General features: G+C 35.2%; 1 protein-coding gene across 2 annotated transcripts in view; it reads right to left on the bottom strand.

The window, feature by feature from the left end:
- The window catches only part of CYP7B1 (cytochrome P450 family 7 subfamily B member 1), a 188066-nt gene that overhangs the window by 16585 nt on the left and 152560 nt on the right, over positions 1–18921 (bottom strand). For both annotated transcript variants that reach the window (XM_037745365.1, XM_017547460.2), the window contains exons 2-4: positions 15110–15246; positions 6721–7311; positions 6052–6258 (exon numbers count right to left, since the gene is read on the bottom strand). In XM_037745365.1, the coding sequence (XP_037601293.1) occupies positions 6052–6258; positions 6721–7311; positions 15110–15161 (850 nt within the window). In that variant the 5' untranslated portion in view covers positions 15162–15246. The remainder of the gene's footprint in view (positions 1–6051; positions 6259–6720; positions 7312–15109; positions 15247–18921) is intronic.

Consider the following 18921-nt stretch of genomic DNA (forward strand, 5'->3'; position numbering starts at 1 on the left):
TTTGGTTCACTGCTAAAATACAGACATGTAAATTCAGCATTCATATATTCCATAAATGTCTGTTAAGGCCCTACTCTGCTCTGAGCACTGGGCCACTGCAGCTGGTGTGAAGAAGGAACACTGCACACGGACTTGGCCTTTATGGACAATGCAATCTAGGTAGTTCAAAGTTGGAAGATACACATAAACAGGAATGCTCACAAGATTCTACTGAAGATATGGCGCAATTGCATTATTTATTTATTTAAAATGGACAAAAATCATATATGTTTATGGTGTACAACTTGATGTTTGGAAATATGCATACATTTTGGAATGGTTAAGTCAAATGATTAACATATGCAATTATCTCACATACTGATCGGTTATTTGTGATGAGAACACTCAAAATCTTCTCCCTTGGTAATTTGATACTGTACACTTTCTAATTGGATAACTCCAATGATGGCATTCAGAAAGCCCATTTTAATAGAAAGCTATTTTTCATACTGAGATGAAATTTTCCTCCTTTTAATTTTTACCCTTTATAAAACACACAGGCCAAAAATGTCTAATCATTCTTCCATGTAACAACCCTTTCAAAATATGTAAAGACAACTATCATACCATTTTCTAATTGTGTGTCAGAGATGATATGGTGTTCAGCCTTTGCCATGCTGGATGAATTTAATTAGTCAATGTGCCTCTTAATATTTGGCAGAACTAGGTATGTACTATTTTAGTTGGAAAAGTAGAGAATTATTAATTTCTGTCCCTAGACACCATGCTTCTATTACTATTTTCTGGGAGCAGATGAGCAACAGATTTTTGAAATAATATCACTATTGTTTTAAACTTTCTGATATTCCAGAGATTATCAGCAACCCTAGATGCCCATTAGAATCACCTGGGATTGTTTAAAAAAATAAATGCCCCATTCCAATCTAATAGAATAGAAACCACTGCATTAACTAAAACCTTTCAATTAGAGGCTTTGAATCTTGGCTGCACATTAGAATCACCTAGGGAGCTTTTAAAGCCATCAGCCTGCACCCCAGACCAATGCAATCAGACTCTCTAAGGGTGGGGCCAGGTATTCCAAGTGTTTAAAGCTTCCCAGATGGTTCCAATGAGCAATCAAGGCTGAGAACCATTGCTTTAAACCCTTTTCTGCGGAATCACAAGTTTCTCATCCTATTCTTACAAAGTTGATATTTAGATCTAAATACACAGTAATTTGCATTTTAATTAAAGTTGCTTTTCAATCCTTTCAGATTCTGTTTCCAGCATTCATTATATTATCTAACCACCTTAGCTTTGTGCTGAGCTGAAAATCTGATGAACACTGAAATCAGTATTTTTCATTTTTTTGACTGCTGTTTCCTTATATTACATATAAAATTTACGTCACCAAGTTTCTGATGTACCTCTTTGTGGAAGATGCTTCACCTAATTCCTCCAGTTAGAAGTTCCTAAATGAAGTTATATCTTTTGTAGATCCTCACCAGAAGAGAGGATGTTTTTAAACTTCACTATTATCTGAATTATGTAAAGTTTTAAGCTTTCAAATACACAATTATTTTATAATATTTGAATGAGCTTTTTCAAAATAACACTCATAATCTTTACAAATATACCACACTAATGTAAAATGTTCACAAGGGATACTGTTGGAGGGGGGTATACAGAAATGCTCTCTACTATCTTTGTAACTTTTCTGTAAATCTAAAACTATTCTACAGTCAAAAGTTCATTTCTGTTAAATAAAAATACCCACAAGATTCTAATGTGCACTGCTAGTTCTATCCTTACCCTCAAACACAACTGCATTTGAGAATCAGTAATATGTAACTTATAAAAAATAGTGCTCAAAGTCTCTAGTCCATTTCTAGAGAATTTTTGTCTGAAGCGACAGTCATTATGGGTAGGCGTTAAAGTTAGATCTGGCATCAACTTCTGGTTCTGCCTCTATCTAGTTGTATGACTTGAGTTAGTTATGTTTTTGAACCTCGTTATTTAATAATTGAAAAAAAATAATACTTGAGAATTAAATAACCTAATATACATAAAATGCAACACAGTGGCTGGCACATATTCAAATAATAATTATTAATGTTATTCATAATGTCTTATCATGAAGCTAAAAATTCAGCCAACTGTCTGATCCTCTGGCCCATGTTGCCTGATCTTGGCCATGTGCATCATGGCTGGCTTTGTAGACTTGAGATACAAAGAATTCCTCTCCCCTCTCAGCTGGGATAATGAAAAAAGATCTCCAGGGCTCTGGTATCAGACAGGCCTGAGAGGAAAAGCGTGGGCCTGCTCAGAAAACCTGAGTTAAAGACCTGCCTTTCTTCCGTATTATCTCCATGATATTAGACAAGATATTTAGCACCCTGAGAATTTTCTCATCTGTAAAAGTGACAAAACAATAGCTGTTGCTGTCCTCCAGAGTATCTTGGTGAAGATGACATGAAACAATGTCTATAAGGTTGCTTTGATATTGAGATCACTAATATATGTAACATAAATTGCGTCTAATGATCTATTAAAGGACCTTAATTTTTTTCCTTTCTGTATTTCCCTCACACACCAATACTCACAATCGGCTTCAAAATCTTCCATTGAATTTCAGTGTGTACTCTGCAAGCTCATACTTCTAGAGTTATAATTTATAATATTCTCTTTTTTAAAAAACTATTACAGATTTTGCCCAGTTCCAGTTTTAAGGGATCTCCCTTTACGTTAATATCCCTCAAGTGGACCATGTTTGTAACTTTTCTCAATTTGAGAATAGGTACTGAACAACATTAGGCATCTGCAGTTCACCTGAGCCATGCAGCAGTTGCCTTTCATTCTCACTTGAGAATGTTTGCTCTTTTCAGTGGTGGGTCATAGAAAGAATACTACTATAAAGTAATGTAGACTTGAGTATGATGCTCATAAATAATTGCAAATGAAGAAAACAATATAAGCCATATGGGGACATCATAGAGGTTGAATGTCATTTTGGTGATAACAACAGATAACATTTATTGAGCCTATGCTGTGTGCCACTATATTAAGTTAATCTATGTTATTCAAGTAAACCATTAAGAAGTAGTATTCATTAAGCTTATTTGCAATTGATTTATCAAAATTCCAAGTTTGAGAGCTTTTACTCCTTGCATTATCTTTTTTTCTTACCTTTGTCGCTCTGAATTATCTTTTATCCTTTTCTTTTCCCTATATCTAAAACCTGCAGTTCTAAATCCTATCTCTACCTTTTTTTTTCTGGAATAACTGAAAAATTCTTACTTTTCTCTCAGAGCTTCTCAAACTTCCATTCTATCAGCATTTTTTCCTATTGAGATTTAAGCCCCAAGTAACAGTTTCTGAAACCTCATTATAACTACTAACTTATTTTAAATTTTCATTTAAATTTAGTTATAGTGATCTTAACTAATTATTAATAGATAAAATGTTTTAGTGAGGTCATGATAAGCATAATCTTAATAAGATACATAAAAATAAAGAATTGTGTTTTCTTTGCCTAAAATAAGAGTGGAATGGTTTTGAAGAGAGATTCTCAAGAGCATTGAAAAAAGGACAAATCTATCATAACCTCTTACAACAGATGATTGCTTTGAATTACTCAAACAGACTTTGGCAGTCTAACGTTCCTTCTCCATCCTGCTTTATAATCAAAGTGTGCTGACATGCAAAATTTCTGTAAAAAGAAGAACTTCTTTTCTCTTTGCTGTAATAAGATCAAAATTCTCCTTCCTCGTAAAAAGTACAGCATTCATTTCGTTGTTATTTTTTTCTTCTTATAATAATAAAAGTTTAAGATGTTTTTAAAGACATTGCATTTAAAATACGCAGAACTCTTTTTTTTTAAGAAGACAAGAAGGATAAGCACATAGAGTCATACCATGTGGCATATGGTAAATCTTTAATTGTTTAAGTCTTGCCCTTGCACATATAGTTAATGCTCTTGATATAGAGAAATGCAACTGAGCTATGACCATCGGTAGAAGTTATTTGTTGTGTAACTAATTCATATATGTTTTCTCTAATCTGTATAAAACCTTCTATCTTGTGAAAGAAAAAAATACTATTTTTCAGATCATATTCGGCCCCATCATTTTAAATTCTCGTTAATGAACAACACTGGCCTCTGCTGGTAACTGAGGTCATGATGAACCACCCGGGCTGCTGAAGGCACTGCCTTTATCCAGGTGGATATAAAATTGCTTGGGATTTTTGTTGTTTTTATTCATTTATTAATGATAGGAGACTTGTAAATTCATGAGAGATTCAAGAGTGAAAATTTCTAGCTCTAGCTATGGGCTTAAATGGACTCAAATTATAGCTCTGGAAACTACCATTTCTTCTAGTCTAATAAATTTAAATGTTTCTGCTTTAATACTGAAATTTAAAAATGACCTTTTCTTTTAAGAGGAAAAAGTTGAGAGTAAAAAGAGAGTTGATGAATTACAACTAAGTTTTATAAGAGTAATAACTATACAGAATACGAACACATATTCTTTGAGGTGTATTTGCCTTACTTCCCAGTATGCATCATCTTATTCATAAAATGCAATGGAAACTGTTTGAATATATGGGAAATGCAATGTAGATCTTCATAGAAATTAAAAATCTGCCAGAAAATACTGTTTATCCAAGTGGAGCAACTATCCAAAATTTTACACAAATCTTCTGTATTTATTCCCCAATAATTTTGCAAACAAAAATAAAAGAATATTTGTATTTTAGTAATGTTGAGATTTTTTAAAGAAAATATAAAGTTTATTTGATAACCTATGCTAAAGACACAAACTACAAGGCAACACATTTTTCCTAATTGACTGCTAGTATAAGGCATGTTTTCGGGCATTGTCTCAATGGGCCTTAACCTGAGAAGCGAGGACAATCTCTAGAACTCTTGGGCTATTTTTCTCAATGCCCATTGATTGTGACCATTGACCAAACCTGGGAGGACTTTTGCTCCTGAAAGTTCCCATCAAAGACCCTGGGACATATCTTTAAAATATAAAATACTGAGACGAACATAGGCTAAAATACTTGTCTACATTGTCAAAGGAGTGAAGAAACAGACATATGTAAACATTTGTTCCTGCATTTGTCCAAAGCGACTTGGAATATTACATCCTAAAGGATACTGCAAGATGAAATGTCAATACAGAAGGAATAGGGAATAACTCATTGGGATGGAATTTAACTTTGACAGTAGACATTCAATCAGGTAACGGTAGTGAAGAGCCTTCTCAAAGTAGTGAAGGGGAACAAAATCTGCTGCAATCAAAAGCTCCAGTTATTGAGGTACAGGCCTATGTAGAAATAGAAAAAAACCTTAGTCACTATCAACCTCAAACATACTTGAAATAGTGACCATGTGTATCTCATGAGTCAGTGAATACGTTATAAAATATCAGCGTTTCACAGAAATAGTTTGTAGTTGCTGCTTTTTCTTTTCTTTTGCTCCTTTTCTCCCTTCCTTCCCTTCCTCCCTCCTTCCTTTCTTCTTTTCTATCTTTTCTTTCCTTTCTTTTTTTTTTTTTTTTATTCATTAACTTCCAGTGGAAAACATTTTTTCTATATTTTTGAGAATCACACACTCCATAAAACACTCTAACCTGGGCTTGAAAATATAGACATCATTTAGGGGAAGAAATACAACTTGCACACAGGGTGCCTCTTGCCGGACTTTCTTTTTCAGTCGCCAAATACTTCTTGACAAGATAGTGCAGCAGTGTTTGGAAAGCATTAGCACATCTACAGATGCTCAGAATCAAATGATTTAATAGGCATAAACTTTTTTTCAAATAATTGCAAAGCTTTGGTTTAGCCTTTTGCATACCTTGCATAGTTAATTACCTATGCCTTAATGTTTACATGCAATGAAAGTATCTACGGCTATAAACTACATAATTTATAATTGATGTAAATGGGTGTTATTATGTCAATTAGGCAGCTGTGTCCTCTACCTCTTGGTAAACAGCTATGAGTGATAAACTGAGTTTGCAGAGAGGTACCTTCTTTTCTTCAAAACAGATAAAAATAAATTACCTAGGCAGATCAGGCTGTCCAATTGTTCTCTGGTGAGGTAGATGGGAAATCCAGACCCTTTCTTTTGACCTGTTGACTGCAGCAAACGGTCAATTTCGTCACGCACTGCTGCCATTGCTTCTGGGTGCCACAGAAGATAATACATTGCCCAGAACATAGCTGGAATAGTGTTTGCCACAGAGGCCCAGAGAAAGCCTAAATGATGTGCTGGGAGAAAATAAGTGAAAAGGAAGATTAATAGCGTTTATTACACTGATTAGATTTGCAGTGTGCTAATTAAAAGATGTTAGGACACAGACCCAGCCAAGGATCAGTGCATGCTAATGAGAACCAATAGGCTTCTGAAGTCTAATTTTCTGCTTAATGAGAATAGTTTAAAATGTAATGTGTATGGGGGGGCGGGGTGGTGGTGGATGAGATAAGAGGAGTAAATGCAGCTTAGTTATACTCTTTCTCATTATCACCATTAAGTATCTTGTTTCACCATCTCAGCAAAAAAAAAAAAAAAAAATCAATTATCACAGAGGGTAGTATCAGAGTAAAACATTTTATCGTTAGCCAATTAGAAAGAGCATAAAAATTTTTCAAGGTCATCATTTTGTCTTTTTATTTCAAAGGTCTATTGTAAATTATTTTGTTTTAGGCAAGTACTCATTCAGAAGTTCTTACCTCCTATTTCAAGGTCCTCGTGCACATAGTATTTCTCTAGGACATCTTGCCTCCTTTGTAAAATTTCTGACCATCCTTGCATCTTGGCTAAGTTTTCTGATGACAAGCATTTTATAATTTTCTTCCTAATAGACTTGATATTTCCTAGAAGCTCAATGGGTATGTCAGATACTAAATATGTGAAATTGTCATCAAATTTTAAAAAATCATCTCTTAGCTCATTAATAAATTTGTTGTTGTCACAAACAAGAAATTTTCCATATATAGTTGTAAACGTGATATCAAATATTATTGAGCTGCAGAATGTATACAGTTGTACCGTGTCCCAACTTGTGGTTTTTAATAGCTGGGATTCAAACACTTGTTTTAGATTCTGCATCATGCTTTCCAAAAGTATGTCCAAAGATTTGCCTTGCAAAAATTGATAGCAGAGGTGAAGCTCATCATTCATGTCATGATTTTTTTGCAACTGACTGATGCTAAATGCTTTACCTACTAATTCATCAGAAAATACTCTAAAGCTTAATTGTTTCTGATTTTTTATCACTAGCTGATACTGGAAGGGGTCCAGGATAAATGTTATGTACTTTCCTATAAAAAAAAAAAGAGAGAGAGAGAAAGAGAGAATATGATTTCATTTGTTAATAAAACAAATAAACATCACAAGTTTAAAAATATTTTAATCAAAATTAGGAAGATCCTAGTAACTAAGGCACAAAGTTTAATACAAATCCATTTCATTCAAAGGTACACTACATGTTTCCTTTTTAAAATGGAAGATGGTGGAAAACACTCTAGAACATGAAGTTAAATATCCTGAAGTTCTTACTAACCTTTCAAAAGATGGTTTACTCTTCAAATTTTTATTTTAACTAAAAAGTACCTGAACATTTTAAATATCCTTCAAATATTCTCATAATCCCTTGACTTAAATAATTCTCTATTTTTCCCTCAGTAAAACAGAAAACAAATTGGCAACATGCCATTCCATTTCTGAGTATATACTTCATAAAGAGCTTTTTCATACTTAGGTGTCATCTCAGTTTTGTCCAAATACAATAATTTTAACTCAAATAAATGACCATACTGTATGAAGAAAATACTCACAAATAAATGTCAACACTAGCAAAAATCCACAAATGCCAGAATTTTCATTTTTATGGATGAGGAAGATTAGATAACATGCTCAAAGTCACATACTGACTCGTGACTGACACAGGATTCCAAACTAGAACACATCCATACATCTATTCATTCAGAAATTCATTCACCACATTTATTAAGATCCAGACACTTGGTTGGATCCCTTTCCTCTAGAGATACAATGATGTAGAGAAATCATGGCATCCCTATTAATTGTGCCATGGCAGAGGTAAAACACAGCCTAAGTGAAGCAGAAAGCAGAATTTGCTTCAGCCTGCCTGAAGTTATCAGCAAGGGCTCCTTGAGGTGATGACATTTGCCTTTTCCACATATCAGTGTTGCCCAAACTTACCGATTTAAAAACTTAGGATGTTTGTGAAAAATAGATTCCTGCAAGATTCTGATTCAAAAGGCTTGGAGGGGCTACTGCAAGTGTCCTTTTTGGTAAGGTCCTCAAGTGATTCTTATAATGAGGCACTTTGAGGAACACTGTCATACTGTGGGCTGTCTTTCAAAATTAGCAGAGACCTTGAAGAATTGCTAGCTTACTCTCTGCATGTATCAGTTGATAAAGGTGAAGAAAGTCAAGAGGGGTTAATGGTCAAGATCATGATGCCATTTTCAGTGGCAGACCCTTCATGAGAATTTACTCCCCATGCACTATTCTTTGTCTTCTTACTAGAGTGCTGTTTTAAGATTCCTTCTAATTAGAAATACTAAGCAGATAGTATTCAAAAATGACATTTAATGTTTTTCCTATAGAGAACAGGCATAAACTTTAGATGATCCTAAAAACTTTAACATCTACTTATTTATTGTCTTCATGTCATTGTTCCTGTGTGTGTATGCGTGTGTGTATGTGTGTGTTGCTTTGTCAGCAGAACAACTTCTCACTTGTTATTTATGGTAACTCAAATGGCATCACAGAAGTTTAATTCAATTTGGTGCAATATATTTCAAATAAAATTTTGAAATAATTTTCAACCTAATCCTAGAAACAGATGAATATGTTTTTGTTTCACAATTTTGAAACACAACTTAAAATTTTAATATAGATGAATATACATGTGCTTGTGCTATAATTTATTTCTAAAAATGACTCGATGACTTGAATTTTATTCACTCATTTTCCCCTTGATTAAGTCAATAATGTGAGTGGATCTAGGAATACAAGTAAACCTAGAAGTGGCTATTCATTCTGGTCAGATCCCAAAGCTGGCTTCTACAAGGTAAACTAAATTTATGTGTGTGTGTATGCTCTGGGGAGAGCATAAAGGATTCAACCTGATTTAGGCATATTTTATGACACCTGTTTTGCCATAACCACTTAATTAAGTAAAATTGCCAGCATCTGCCTGACAAATAATTGAAAAAAAAAATCAATTCTCTCATTTTGCAAAAGATGTAATTTTAGGCAAAGTTGTGTATTTTCACAGGTGATTATTTATACTTTTCTCCTTTCACTAAATAAAAGGATTTTGCTAACTATCTTTGGAGTTATTTTAAATTAATCCCTAATATTAAGAAAGTGTATTAAAGATACAATTTGTAAAACAAATCTTTAGAGAATATTTTGAAGTTTTTCCTACAGTTTTCTATATTCACCTAAATCTAAGTGGAAAGAGAAAACTATACTCAGACATGACATCATGAGCTACCTGTTATTGGGCCTACTGAAGTAGAGGCTGTATGCATGTTACATTTTTGTTTTGTCTATAATAATTACAAATACACACATTCATTCTCATTCTCTCTCTTTCTCTATTTCCTCCTCTCTCCTATCCCCACCCCTTTGGGAATGAGGGCCTGGGAAAAAACAATGAGGTTAATTTCAAATAATAGGAGTAAAAGTTGAGTGTGAATAAAATGGTTTATGTTAGCAAACAATTACTAATATATTGCTTTTAAAAAATATATAAGCAGTTGTTTGTATATTGGTTCTTTATGAAAATCAGTACTGATTAGCTTTGTTTGTAGATCTAATCTCACTCCTTTCAGAGCTGTATTCACTCTAGGATCTGTATTTTCTCTTTCTCATTGTTATTTCAGTGTCCTTCAACATCAAGGCTTTGTGTTTTACCTAGTATCTTTTTGATTGAGATGTGAATTGCTTTAGAAGAAGACGTTTTGATTTTCTGGATTTTACTTTTCAAGTGGGTTTGGAAGTACTAATAACCCTGGAGATGTTAGCTGGCTTTCCAACTTTTAATCTTCAGTATAAACAATTTAAGCTAAGTTTTCCAAAATTAATATTAATTTAAACCATCTGTCCACCATCTGCTAATGTGAGATGCAAAACCAGAGTTTCTTTGTGATCTTTAATCAGACAGTTAGGAAAACTCATATACATTCATAAAATGAATTTAAATTTCTTAACAAAGGAAATATTCTGAAAAGATATTCTAAAGGCTGTGTATTCTTGCAGCAAAATTAACTTTTGCTCCAGTGTGATTTTATGTAAATGAATGGCCAGTGTCCGCAGGCATGTTACCTAGTTTACAAAGATCACAAGGTAAAAACAACACCCTTTGCCATGTTTTCCAAAGAGAAGAGAATGCTGTCAGCAGTTGATATGAAATATTGATTTAAAGAATTTCAGAGTTTCCATTTGTCTAAAATATAAATGTCAAAATGGGGTCCATATCTGCAAAAAAAATACAATATAAATCATTCTTAGATGCAGTAAATTTGAAGTCGGGTCAAAATTTCTGACATTTTCCTTGCCAATCATTTCATTCTCTTCCCTTTTTAGGAGCTAACTGGCCTTACAATATTAACTCTAGCTTTCCTGTATAACCTGCATAAGAGCCTTTATCACCTCAGTAGCTTTTCTACTTCCTTTAAAATTAATTCCTTAGGAAGGTAAAGCTACATAACTCAAAGTATGCTGGTAAATGCATTTTTAAAAATTCAGTCATTCACCCTAATGTCAAACAAAAAGTTTTAACAGCTGGATCATTATAAATTGAATTTTGATGTTTTCATTTCAGATATTTGGTGCTATACAAAGAGATATCCATGAGAATTGGCTGCTTGGCATAGAAATGTCCCATACAAAATAAATATAATGAAGGCCAGAGGATCACTTGAGGTCAGGAGTTCAAGACCAATCTGGGCAACATAGGGACACCCCATCTGTACAAAAAAAAATTCTTAAAAAAATTATCCAGGTGTGGTGGCACACACCTGTGTCCCAGCTACTCAGGAATCCAAGGCAGGAGGACCACTTGAGCCCAGAAATTTAGAGCTGCAGTGAATTATGTTTATGCTACTGCACTTCAGCCTGGGTGACAGAGGGAGAACCTATCTCCAAAAAAAAGAGACAAATTTGAATTTTAACAATTTTCATAATTAGACGCTTTTAATCTCTGTGTTTGGCTTGTTTTTCAATAGAATTTTTTTTTTAATCTCAAGCTGAAAATACCAGTTGGGAGAGTGAAATATGAGTCAACTTTGCACTTTATGAGGATGGCCACATGTACATATCCCCTCTCTTATTAGGAAGATTTCACTAGCTGCTGACAATGATGTACAGTGGTGCTTTGCTGGGGTGACATCTAGGGAAAATGATTCCGCTGCACCACCACACAAAACCAATTAGAGAACTATTTTCTTCGACAGGTCAAGAATTTACATGGTTTCTCATGAAAAGATGTATCTTTTAATTTCTTTATTAAGATGACATCTGTGTCCCTTGAGACTTTTGGGGATGACAATCATTTGCTCATCATGCAAGAACATACACTCAGTGAAATCACATTATGAGACAAGAGCGGAAGACTTTATTCTTCATTTCACATTTTCTAAATGAGAGCTACTTTGAAAACTGATCGTTAGAACCATATACATTAACAGGATTTCTTGACAGGAATTTATTCAAATTCAAGTAAGAAGCAACAGGGAGGTATTCTGCACATTTAACTGTAGCTGTCTAATGTAGAGTTCAAAAACATAACCATGGTCAAATTATTTAGATGTTAGAAATTCAGCAGCTTCGTGGTACATGATATTAAGAAATCAAGTGTCAGCAAAAATTGGCTATTTTTTGGAAAGTGAATAAAGTTATTCAAATCTGCCACAACTTTCTGCATAATCATCTTTGGTTATTTTTGTACACTGTTATTGTAAAAAGAAAAACTGAACATTTCAATTACTTGTTCTATCTACTCATTAGAAATATCAGCATTATTTAAAGTAAGAATGACTTTTTTCAAGTGAACAATATGGTTTGATACCATAAAGCCCAAGGCTCACTTAGAGGAGGAGCACCAGTTGAGGTCTTTATTTGTATAGTATTCCAGTGTTTCATCAGCTCTAAGGTATCAGGGGTTTCCCCATCCAATATTTGTTGAGAATCAGTCTGTTCTGAGCTCTAGACTAAGTGTTGACAGTAGAGAAGCTAACAGAATAATGAAGGGAGACAGATAAGTGAATTGGCAATAAATTCACTATATATTAAATGCTCCTACAGAAGTGATACTGGGAGTAACTGGACCCTGGAGATGAGGCTCCAAACATAGGAGGAGTCAGCAAAGGCTCTTGAGAGGAAGTAATGTGTGACTCTGGCCTCAAAAGATGAGTACATGTCTGTCAAGTAAACAACAACATTCTGGCAGAAAGAACAGCAAGAGAAAGAAAACCTGAGGCCCCACTGGGTTTGGTGTGTAAGGAGGGAATTTCAAAGAACATGGTGCATTCATGGTGTGTGAAGTACAAGGTGAGCAGCAGGAAGAGACTGTGATGGAAAGGCTGGTGGAGACCTGATCTTGGGGAACCTCATGAGGACTATGGTATATACTACAATCCCTCTGTTTCTAAGATGCATGATTTTTTTCCATTTTAATATTTCTGAAATCAGAGTGTATACAATTATTTTTGAAACAGACTTAGCCAGCTTCCAGGCAAAGGAGTAAGTTTTGATGAAACTGGTAGTGTCTAGCCATGGGAGAAGTCAATCATGCTGATAATTTCCTCCATTTGTATCATTTCTCCCAAATACTGTATTAAAATGGTAGCACTGAAATTAAGTCACTGTGGCTTCCAAAGTTTGTCTCTGACCCTCAGCAAAGTAGTTACAGGCAGAAAAAAATTATGGCTCTCTAAGAACAGAGCATAAACTTCCAAGGCTGGTTGAAGGAAGGTGTAAGACTTGAGCTAAGAAAAGGCATGCATGTAGAAGACCAAGATAAAGAACCAGAAGGGGCAGTGTGGGGAGTAAGGAGTAGTAGAGTATTTCAGGAAGGAACAAGTGATGAGCACTGCAGAGAGGTCTACATAGGTGGACCAAGGAATAACTTCAGTAATGCTGAAGGCTGGTTATAGTTAGGAGGGCTCTAGGAGATATGCAACTAGAGATAGCATATGTATGCAAATCTCTTGAAAGAGCTGGATGCAAAAGAAAAGGAGAAAAGGAGAAAGTAACTAGAGGAGAACCTTAGGCATGGTTGTAAGTGATGATAAGAACCCGAGAAATTAAAAAATGAAGAATACATGTGTGGGAGGAATGAGTCAAGATGTACCAGCCAGAGGAGGCAGGAAGAAAAGGTCATGGGGACCTGGAGATGGAGTGTCTTGAATATTCCTCGAAATTAGAGAAAAGGTGGTAGATCATTGGGAAATGTTGGTACATTTGGTAGATATGTGGGGATCTAAGGGAGATTACACTGGATGTCTTCAGTTACCTTATGAAGGAAGGAGAGTGAACTTCTCAAGGAGTGTTCCCAGAGCCCTACTGAGAATGGAGAGTGAGACGTAGCCTCTTCTTGCCTTCCCACTGGCCATATTCAGCAAGCAAAGGAGTGTGGATAATCTCATGTGTAGTGATCAGCTTTCAGAGCATAGACAGGACATGCAAAAGCAAAGAGAGAGAATGGCTAGCACAGGCCATAAACTGATGTGGAAGATTGGGTACAAAGATGGCTATGACGAATTCCTTCCATCTCTCTATACGTGCTCCCATGCAATGTGACTGCTACTCTTTCCAGGGAGAGGTGGAGTCTCTTTCCCTGCCTTTGAATCTGGGCTGCATTGTGACTCGCTCTAACGAATAGAATGTGGTGGAAGTGAGGTTTTGCAATATCTGTGCCTAGGCCTCAAGAGACCTTGCAGCTTTTTCTGTCACTCTCTTGAGACACTAACTGACATGTAAGGAACTTTTCCTGAAGAAGAAAGACCATGTGGACAAGGAGGCCCGCCTAGGCACGTGATGAGACCATCTTGGATCATCCAGCCCCCATCCAGAGCCCAGATGAGTCAAGCCACACAAGTGACTCAGGCCAGACCAGTTGTTTCTTTAAGCCATTAAACTTTTTGTTACTCAGCAATAGATAGCTGATACAGCTAGATAGTTTGGGTCCTAAAAAAAAAGTGAGCTAGGAGCAATCCAGCTTCTCCTCTCAGTCCTAGAATGTTTGGGGCGTGTAGCAATCTTGCTGGTTTTTGCTTCATTTGTCTGGGTGTTTTGGTATGTATTTTATTAAAGTTCAAAGTGCAATGAAAGTTTTAAAATGAAAAATACATTCTTCACCAGTAGTTGCTGGAGACTCAGAGGCAGGGAAAGAAGAACGAATAGGGGAAGCATAGGAAATTTTTAGGGGAGTAAAGCTACTCCATATGATACTCTGATGGTGGATACATGTCATTATACATTTGTGAAAACCCAAAGAACTACACAACACAAGGGTAGACTGTAATGTAAATCATGAATTTTTAATAATGGATCAATACTGGCTCATCAGTTGCAACAAATATACTACATAGATACAATCAGGGATACTGTGATTGGAGAGAGGGGGTATATAGAAACTCTCTAAACTACTAAATTTTCTGTAAACCTAAAACTGCTCTACAAAGTAAAGACCATTAATTTTAAAAATACATTCTAGCTTTTGTATAGTTACACACACACACACACACACACACACACACACATATATATATACATACATATATATAATATATATATTTTTTCTTTCTACCATTCTTAAAACCAAACCAAACCAAAATGACAGGTGATGGCTGGCAAGCCAGGTTCCCTAAGTACCATGAAGAAAGTTCTGTAATTTAATTTTTAATGTGAGGATTGCTGAACTAAAAATAATTTTCTTTCACATTAACTCTACAAAATAAAACAAAAATATGCAAATATTCTACATTTTCTACATTTTGCCTAGAGAAAAACAGAAAGACATTAAAGAAAAGTGAAAAATTATGACATATATAAGGTATTTATAAAAGTACTTCTTACCACCAAGAAGAACAGTGAAAGTGTCACCATGTTGCTTTTGAAGAGTTTTCATGAACCTTAAGGGGTCTTTTCGTAATTCCAGGACCACTCCAAAATAAGGAAGCCAACCTTTTATCAGTGGAGGCTCACCGGGTCTCCTATAAGGAAAAAAAACCAGGAGCGTTATTTATTGAATCTAGAAGTTTATTGCATGAATTGCACTGCTTCTTTCTATTCTCTTACTCATTGATTCTTATATAATCATAGTCATGAGTTTACTGAGCTTCTCCAGTATGTATGATTCAATTCATAACGTCTGGTCAGCAACTTTTTATTTCAATAGTTTTGGGGGATCAGGTAGTTTCTGGTTACAAGGATAAGTTCTTTATTGTGACTTCTAAGATTTTGGTTCACCCATCACCCAAGCAGTGCAACTGTACCCAGTGTGTAGTCTTTTATTCCTCACCCCCATCCCAGCCTTCCCCCTGAGTCCCCTCCACTGAGTCCCCAAAGTCCATTGTGTCATTCTTATGCCTTTGCATCCTGATGAGCAACTTTTTGAAGGAATTGTGTCTTGCAAGGCCTGTATGGCTGCCTAATAGTTATGTTACAATCCGTTTTATTTATTTCCTATTCTGTTTCCCATCAACATAAGTAGGTACCTGTGACTACGGGGATTTCTAGGAAACTAAATCAACTGTTTGACATAATTTACTCTATAAAATTGTTAGTTTGGTATAATGCTGATTAAAAAACAAATGATCAGCTGCCTGATTTTATTGGTCTTTCACAAGTCATGGTATAAATGCTGCTTGATCAATTTAGTCAATGAGACCTAAACTTAGTTTTGACTAATATTTGCATTTTCTACTATGTGCTTGGTGACGTGCAGTGAAACAGGCCAAATCTAAGTTCTAGTCAAGCTGCTGTCAGAAATCATTAAACAATGTATTTTAATTACTGATTATTTTGTTTTCTATTTAGCATAGTGTTTTTATATGTGTAGACCAAGTAAGATTAATTCCACCTCATTTTAAATTCCAACTCATTTACAGGCATTTAGGTCTTTCCATAAATAAAGGCTACAAGTTTTTTTCTTTTTTTAAATCTTAAGAAACCTTCAATTATATTCTTATACCATAAAGGTGTGGAGGGACGATGCATTATGGGATTTGAGGTTTTTTAAACTGCTTAAGCATACTTAACATAGTACATGGAGATGTGTTCTTTAGGATGTGTAAGTCATATTAAAGTATTTATTGTGCAATTTTTCACTGAATTGACTGATCACCAAGTTTAGAACTTGACAGCATTTTGGAGGCTTTCATGCAATTTCTCATTTTTACAGGTAAGAGTTCTCAAGGCCTAAGAAGTCAACAAATTTCCCTAAAATCATGAAACTATGTAAGGACAAGCTGAGCACCAGCATGCAAGACCTGGAGCCCCACAGTTGCACTCTGACCCCTCCAGGAACATTAGTCAGTCAACCTGTAGACATAGGAAAAAAAAAAGCATCAAAGCAGCTCACTGCTAGAGCTGACAGACATTGTACATGTGAATTTGAGGCCTCTTGCTGTGCCCTAGGTGTTAGATGTTAGATAGTTTAGTTGCCAAAGTAAAGCTCTTTGTTATCAGATGTGAATTAGACTGGAAATGCATAATCAGAAGAGAAACAATAATCTTGAGAATTATGAAAATCTCCATATTATTTCTTTGAGGTCTATTTTAATATATTCTTTCATAAAGTTTTTTATTCAAACTACAAATGAATAAGATTATTTGTTAAATTTTACTAATTTAATTTTTTAATGTACAAAGCATCCTTTAGAAAACTATCCATTAAAAAACAAGTTTTTTCTTTGTTGTTCCGTAATCTTGGCAAGACTATACTTCAAAATTTCTTCCTAGTTATGTATTTGGTGAACTCAGTCTGATTTAAAGTAAAAAAGGTAAAGCCATTTTATCCTAGAAAGGATTAAAAGAAATATTCAAAAGAACTCTTATTCTGGAGCCCATCTGGGAAGATGACTTGTGCTACATGCAGTGCAACCCAATTTGATTAATCACAAGATATTACTAGCTCAGATCTAATCAAAGATCAAGATTATGATCATACCCAGCATGGACTTTTATGTAGCTAGATTAACCCTATCAGAGACTTTTATTTTCCCACAACCCAACATGGTAGAATTAAACTTCAAAAATAAAACTCAGATCTTTCAGGGGAAAAACTGTTAATTCCAAGTTATAATAGAAATAAAGGAAAGATTTTGCGTTCTCTTTTTAGAAGACAATTTATCTTAATGCCAATTTACAAAATGTATGCTCTTGTTTAAATGCATATACTTAGAAATAGGAAAACAAGAAACACTGCACTGAAATGTGAATCTTACTCATCATACTTTTCCCCATTATTTTCTTGAATGCAGCCTTTAGCAATGAAGACTTGCTTTTATGAGAAATATAAGAAAACCAATAAAACCATTGGTACAATTAATTTCATATCCAAAGATTGAACAAGAAGAGACTGCACATGTGACTGCAGAGTAGGCTCCCCAAGTTACAAACTGCCACAGCTCACATGCTATCTATCAATGACCCTTTCAAATTTGCAAGTGATCTAGTTTATCAAATTTCTTTTCAAAATATTAACTCTCTTCCTTGGTCTACATGTACTCTGTTTGGTTTAACGTTGCTTGAATGTTGCATTGTGACAAAGATTTAGAAAGGCTTTTTGTCTAATTTAATGCAGCTAATTTCATCCTCTATGCTCTGTCATTTGGTCAAAAGCTGTATTCTTCATGGGGCTTCCGCGGGGGGAAAAGGATGGGGCTCAGAAATCCAAGGGATATTAACTTAACATTCAGAGTTAGGGAAGCACATTAGGAAGCTATTTTATTGTTACAAAGATGAGAGGGTCATCATTTCTTACAGCTGTGTTTATTTTGGCAGCAGTAAGCTTAAGACTATTAAACACCATGTCACAATTGTGCATATTTTCAGAAAAAAATATAGTGCTAGTTCAACTTATGACCCATCGAAGATAGATAACAGAAATCTGTCTTCATCACTATATTTGTAAAAATTATTTAGGGAGGAAAGACATCACCATAATGATCAAGAAAGGCCTGCTGACACACAGCACAGCGAAAATACTGCTATTTGTCTCTCTCATGTTCTACGTACAACTTTGAAAATGAAATACATACTGGGCACTGCTGAGTGAGGATATAGGATGCTTAATGCTTGTTGGGGATGATCAAGTTCCAAAACTTAAATAGGTACAAAAGCAATGATGGGGAGCTAACAAATACTACGTTCCCTACTCCCTCATAATCTCAAACAAGATGCACTTCCTCAAATCTTCTCATTACTATTTAAGGGACTATGAGAACACATCTAGGAAATCACACAAATTTGAGCTTATACATGCTCTCGATAACTAAACCCAAGTTCTGTGTCTGTACCATTGCATCAGTGCTTGCAGTTTCTTTCATACATGTTGTAGGGCACATCTTAGTGTATGCAAAATGTTGTCTATGGTCCAAATTTATCTGGAAACGAGTTTTGGAGATGGGAGTGGTGGTTTATGCCTGTAATCCAAGCACTTTGGGTGGCTGAGGAGGGCAGATCACTTGAGGCCAGGAGTTGAAGACCAGCCTGACCAGCATGGTTAAACCCTGCCTCTACTAAGAAAAATTAGTCAGGCATGATAGAGCATGCCTGTAATCCTAGCTACTCAAGAGGCTGATGTATAAGAATCGCTTAAACCCAGGAGGAAGAAGTTGCAGTGAGCTGGGATTGCACCACTGCACTCCAGCCTGGTGACAGAG

This window comes from Cebus imitator, unplaced genomic scaffold (genome assembly GCF_001604975.1).
Source record: "Cebus imitator isolate Cc_AM_T3 unplaced genomic scaffold, Cebus_imitator-1.0 Scaffold198, whole genome shotgun sequence".
Classification (NCBI taxonomy): domain Eukaryota; kingdom Metazoa; phylum Chordata; class Mammalia; order Primates; family Cebidae; genus Cebus; species Cebus imitator.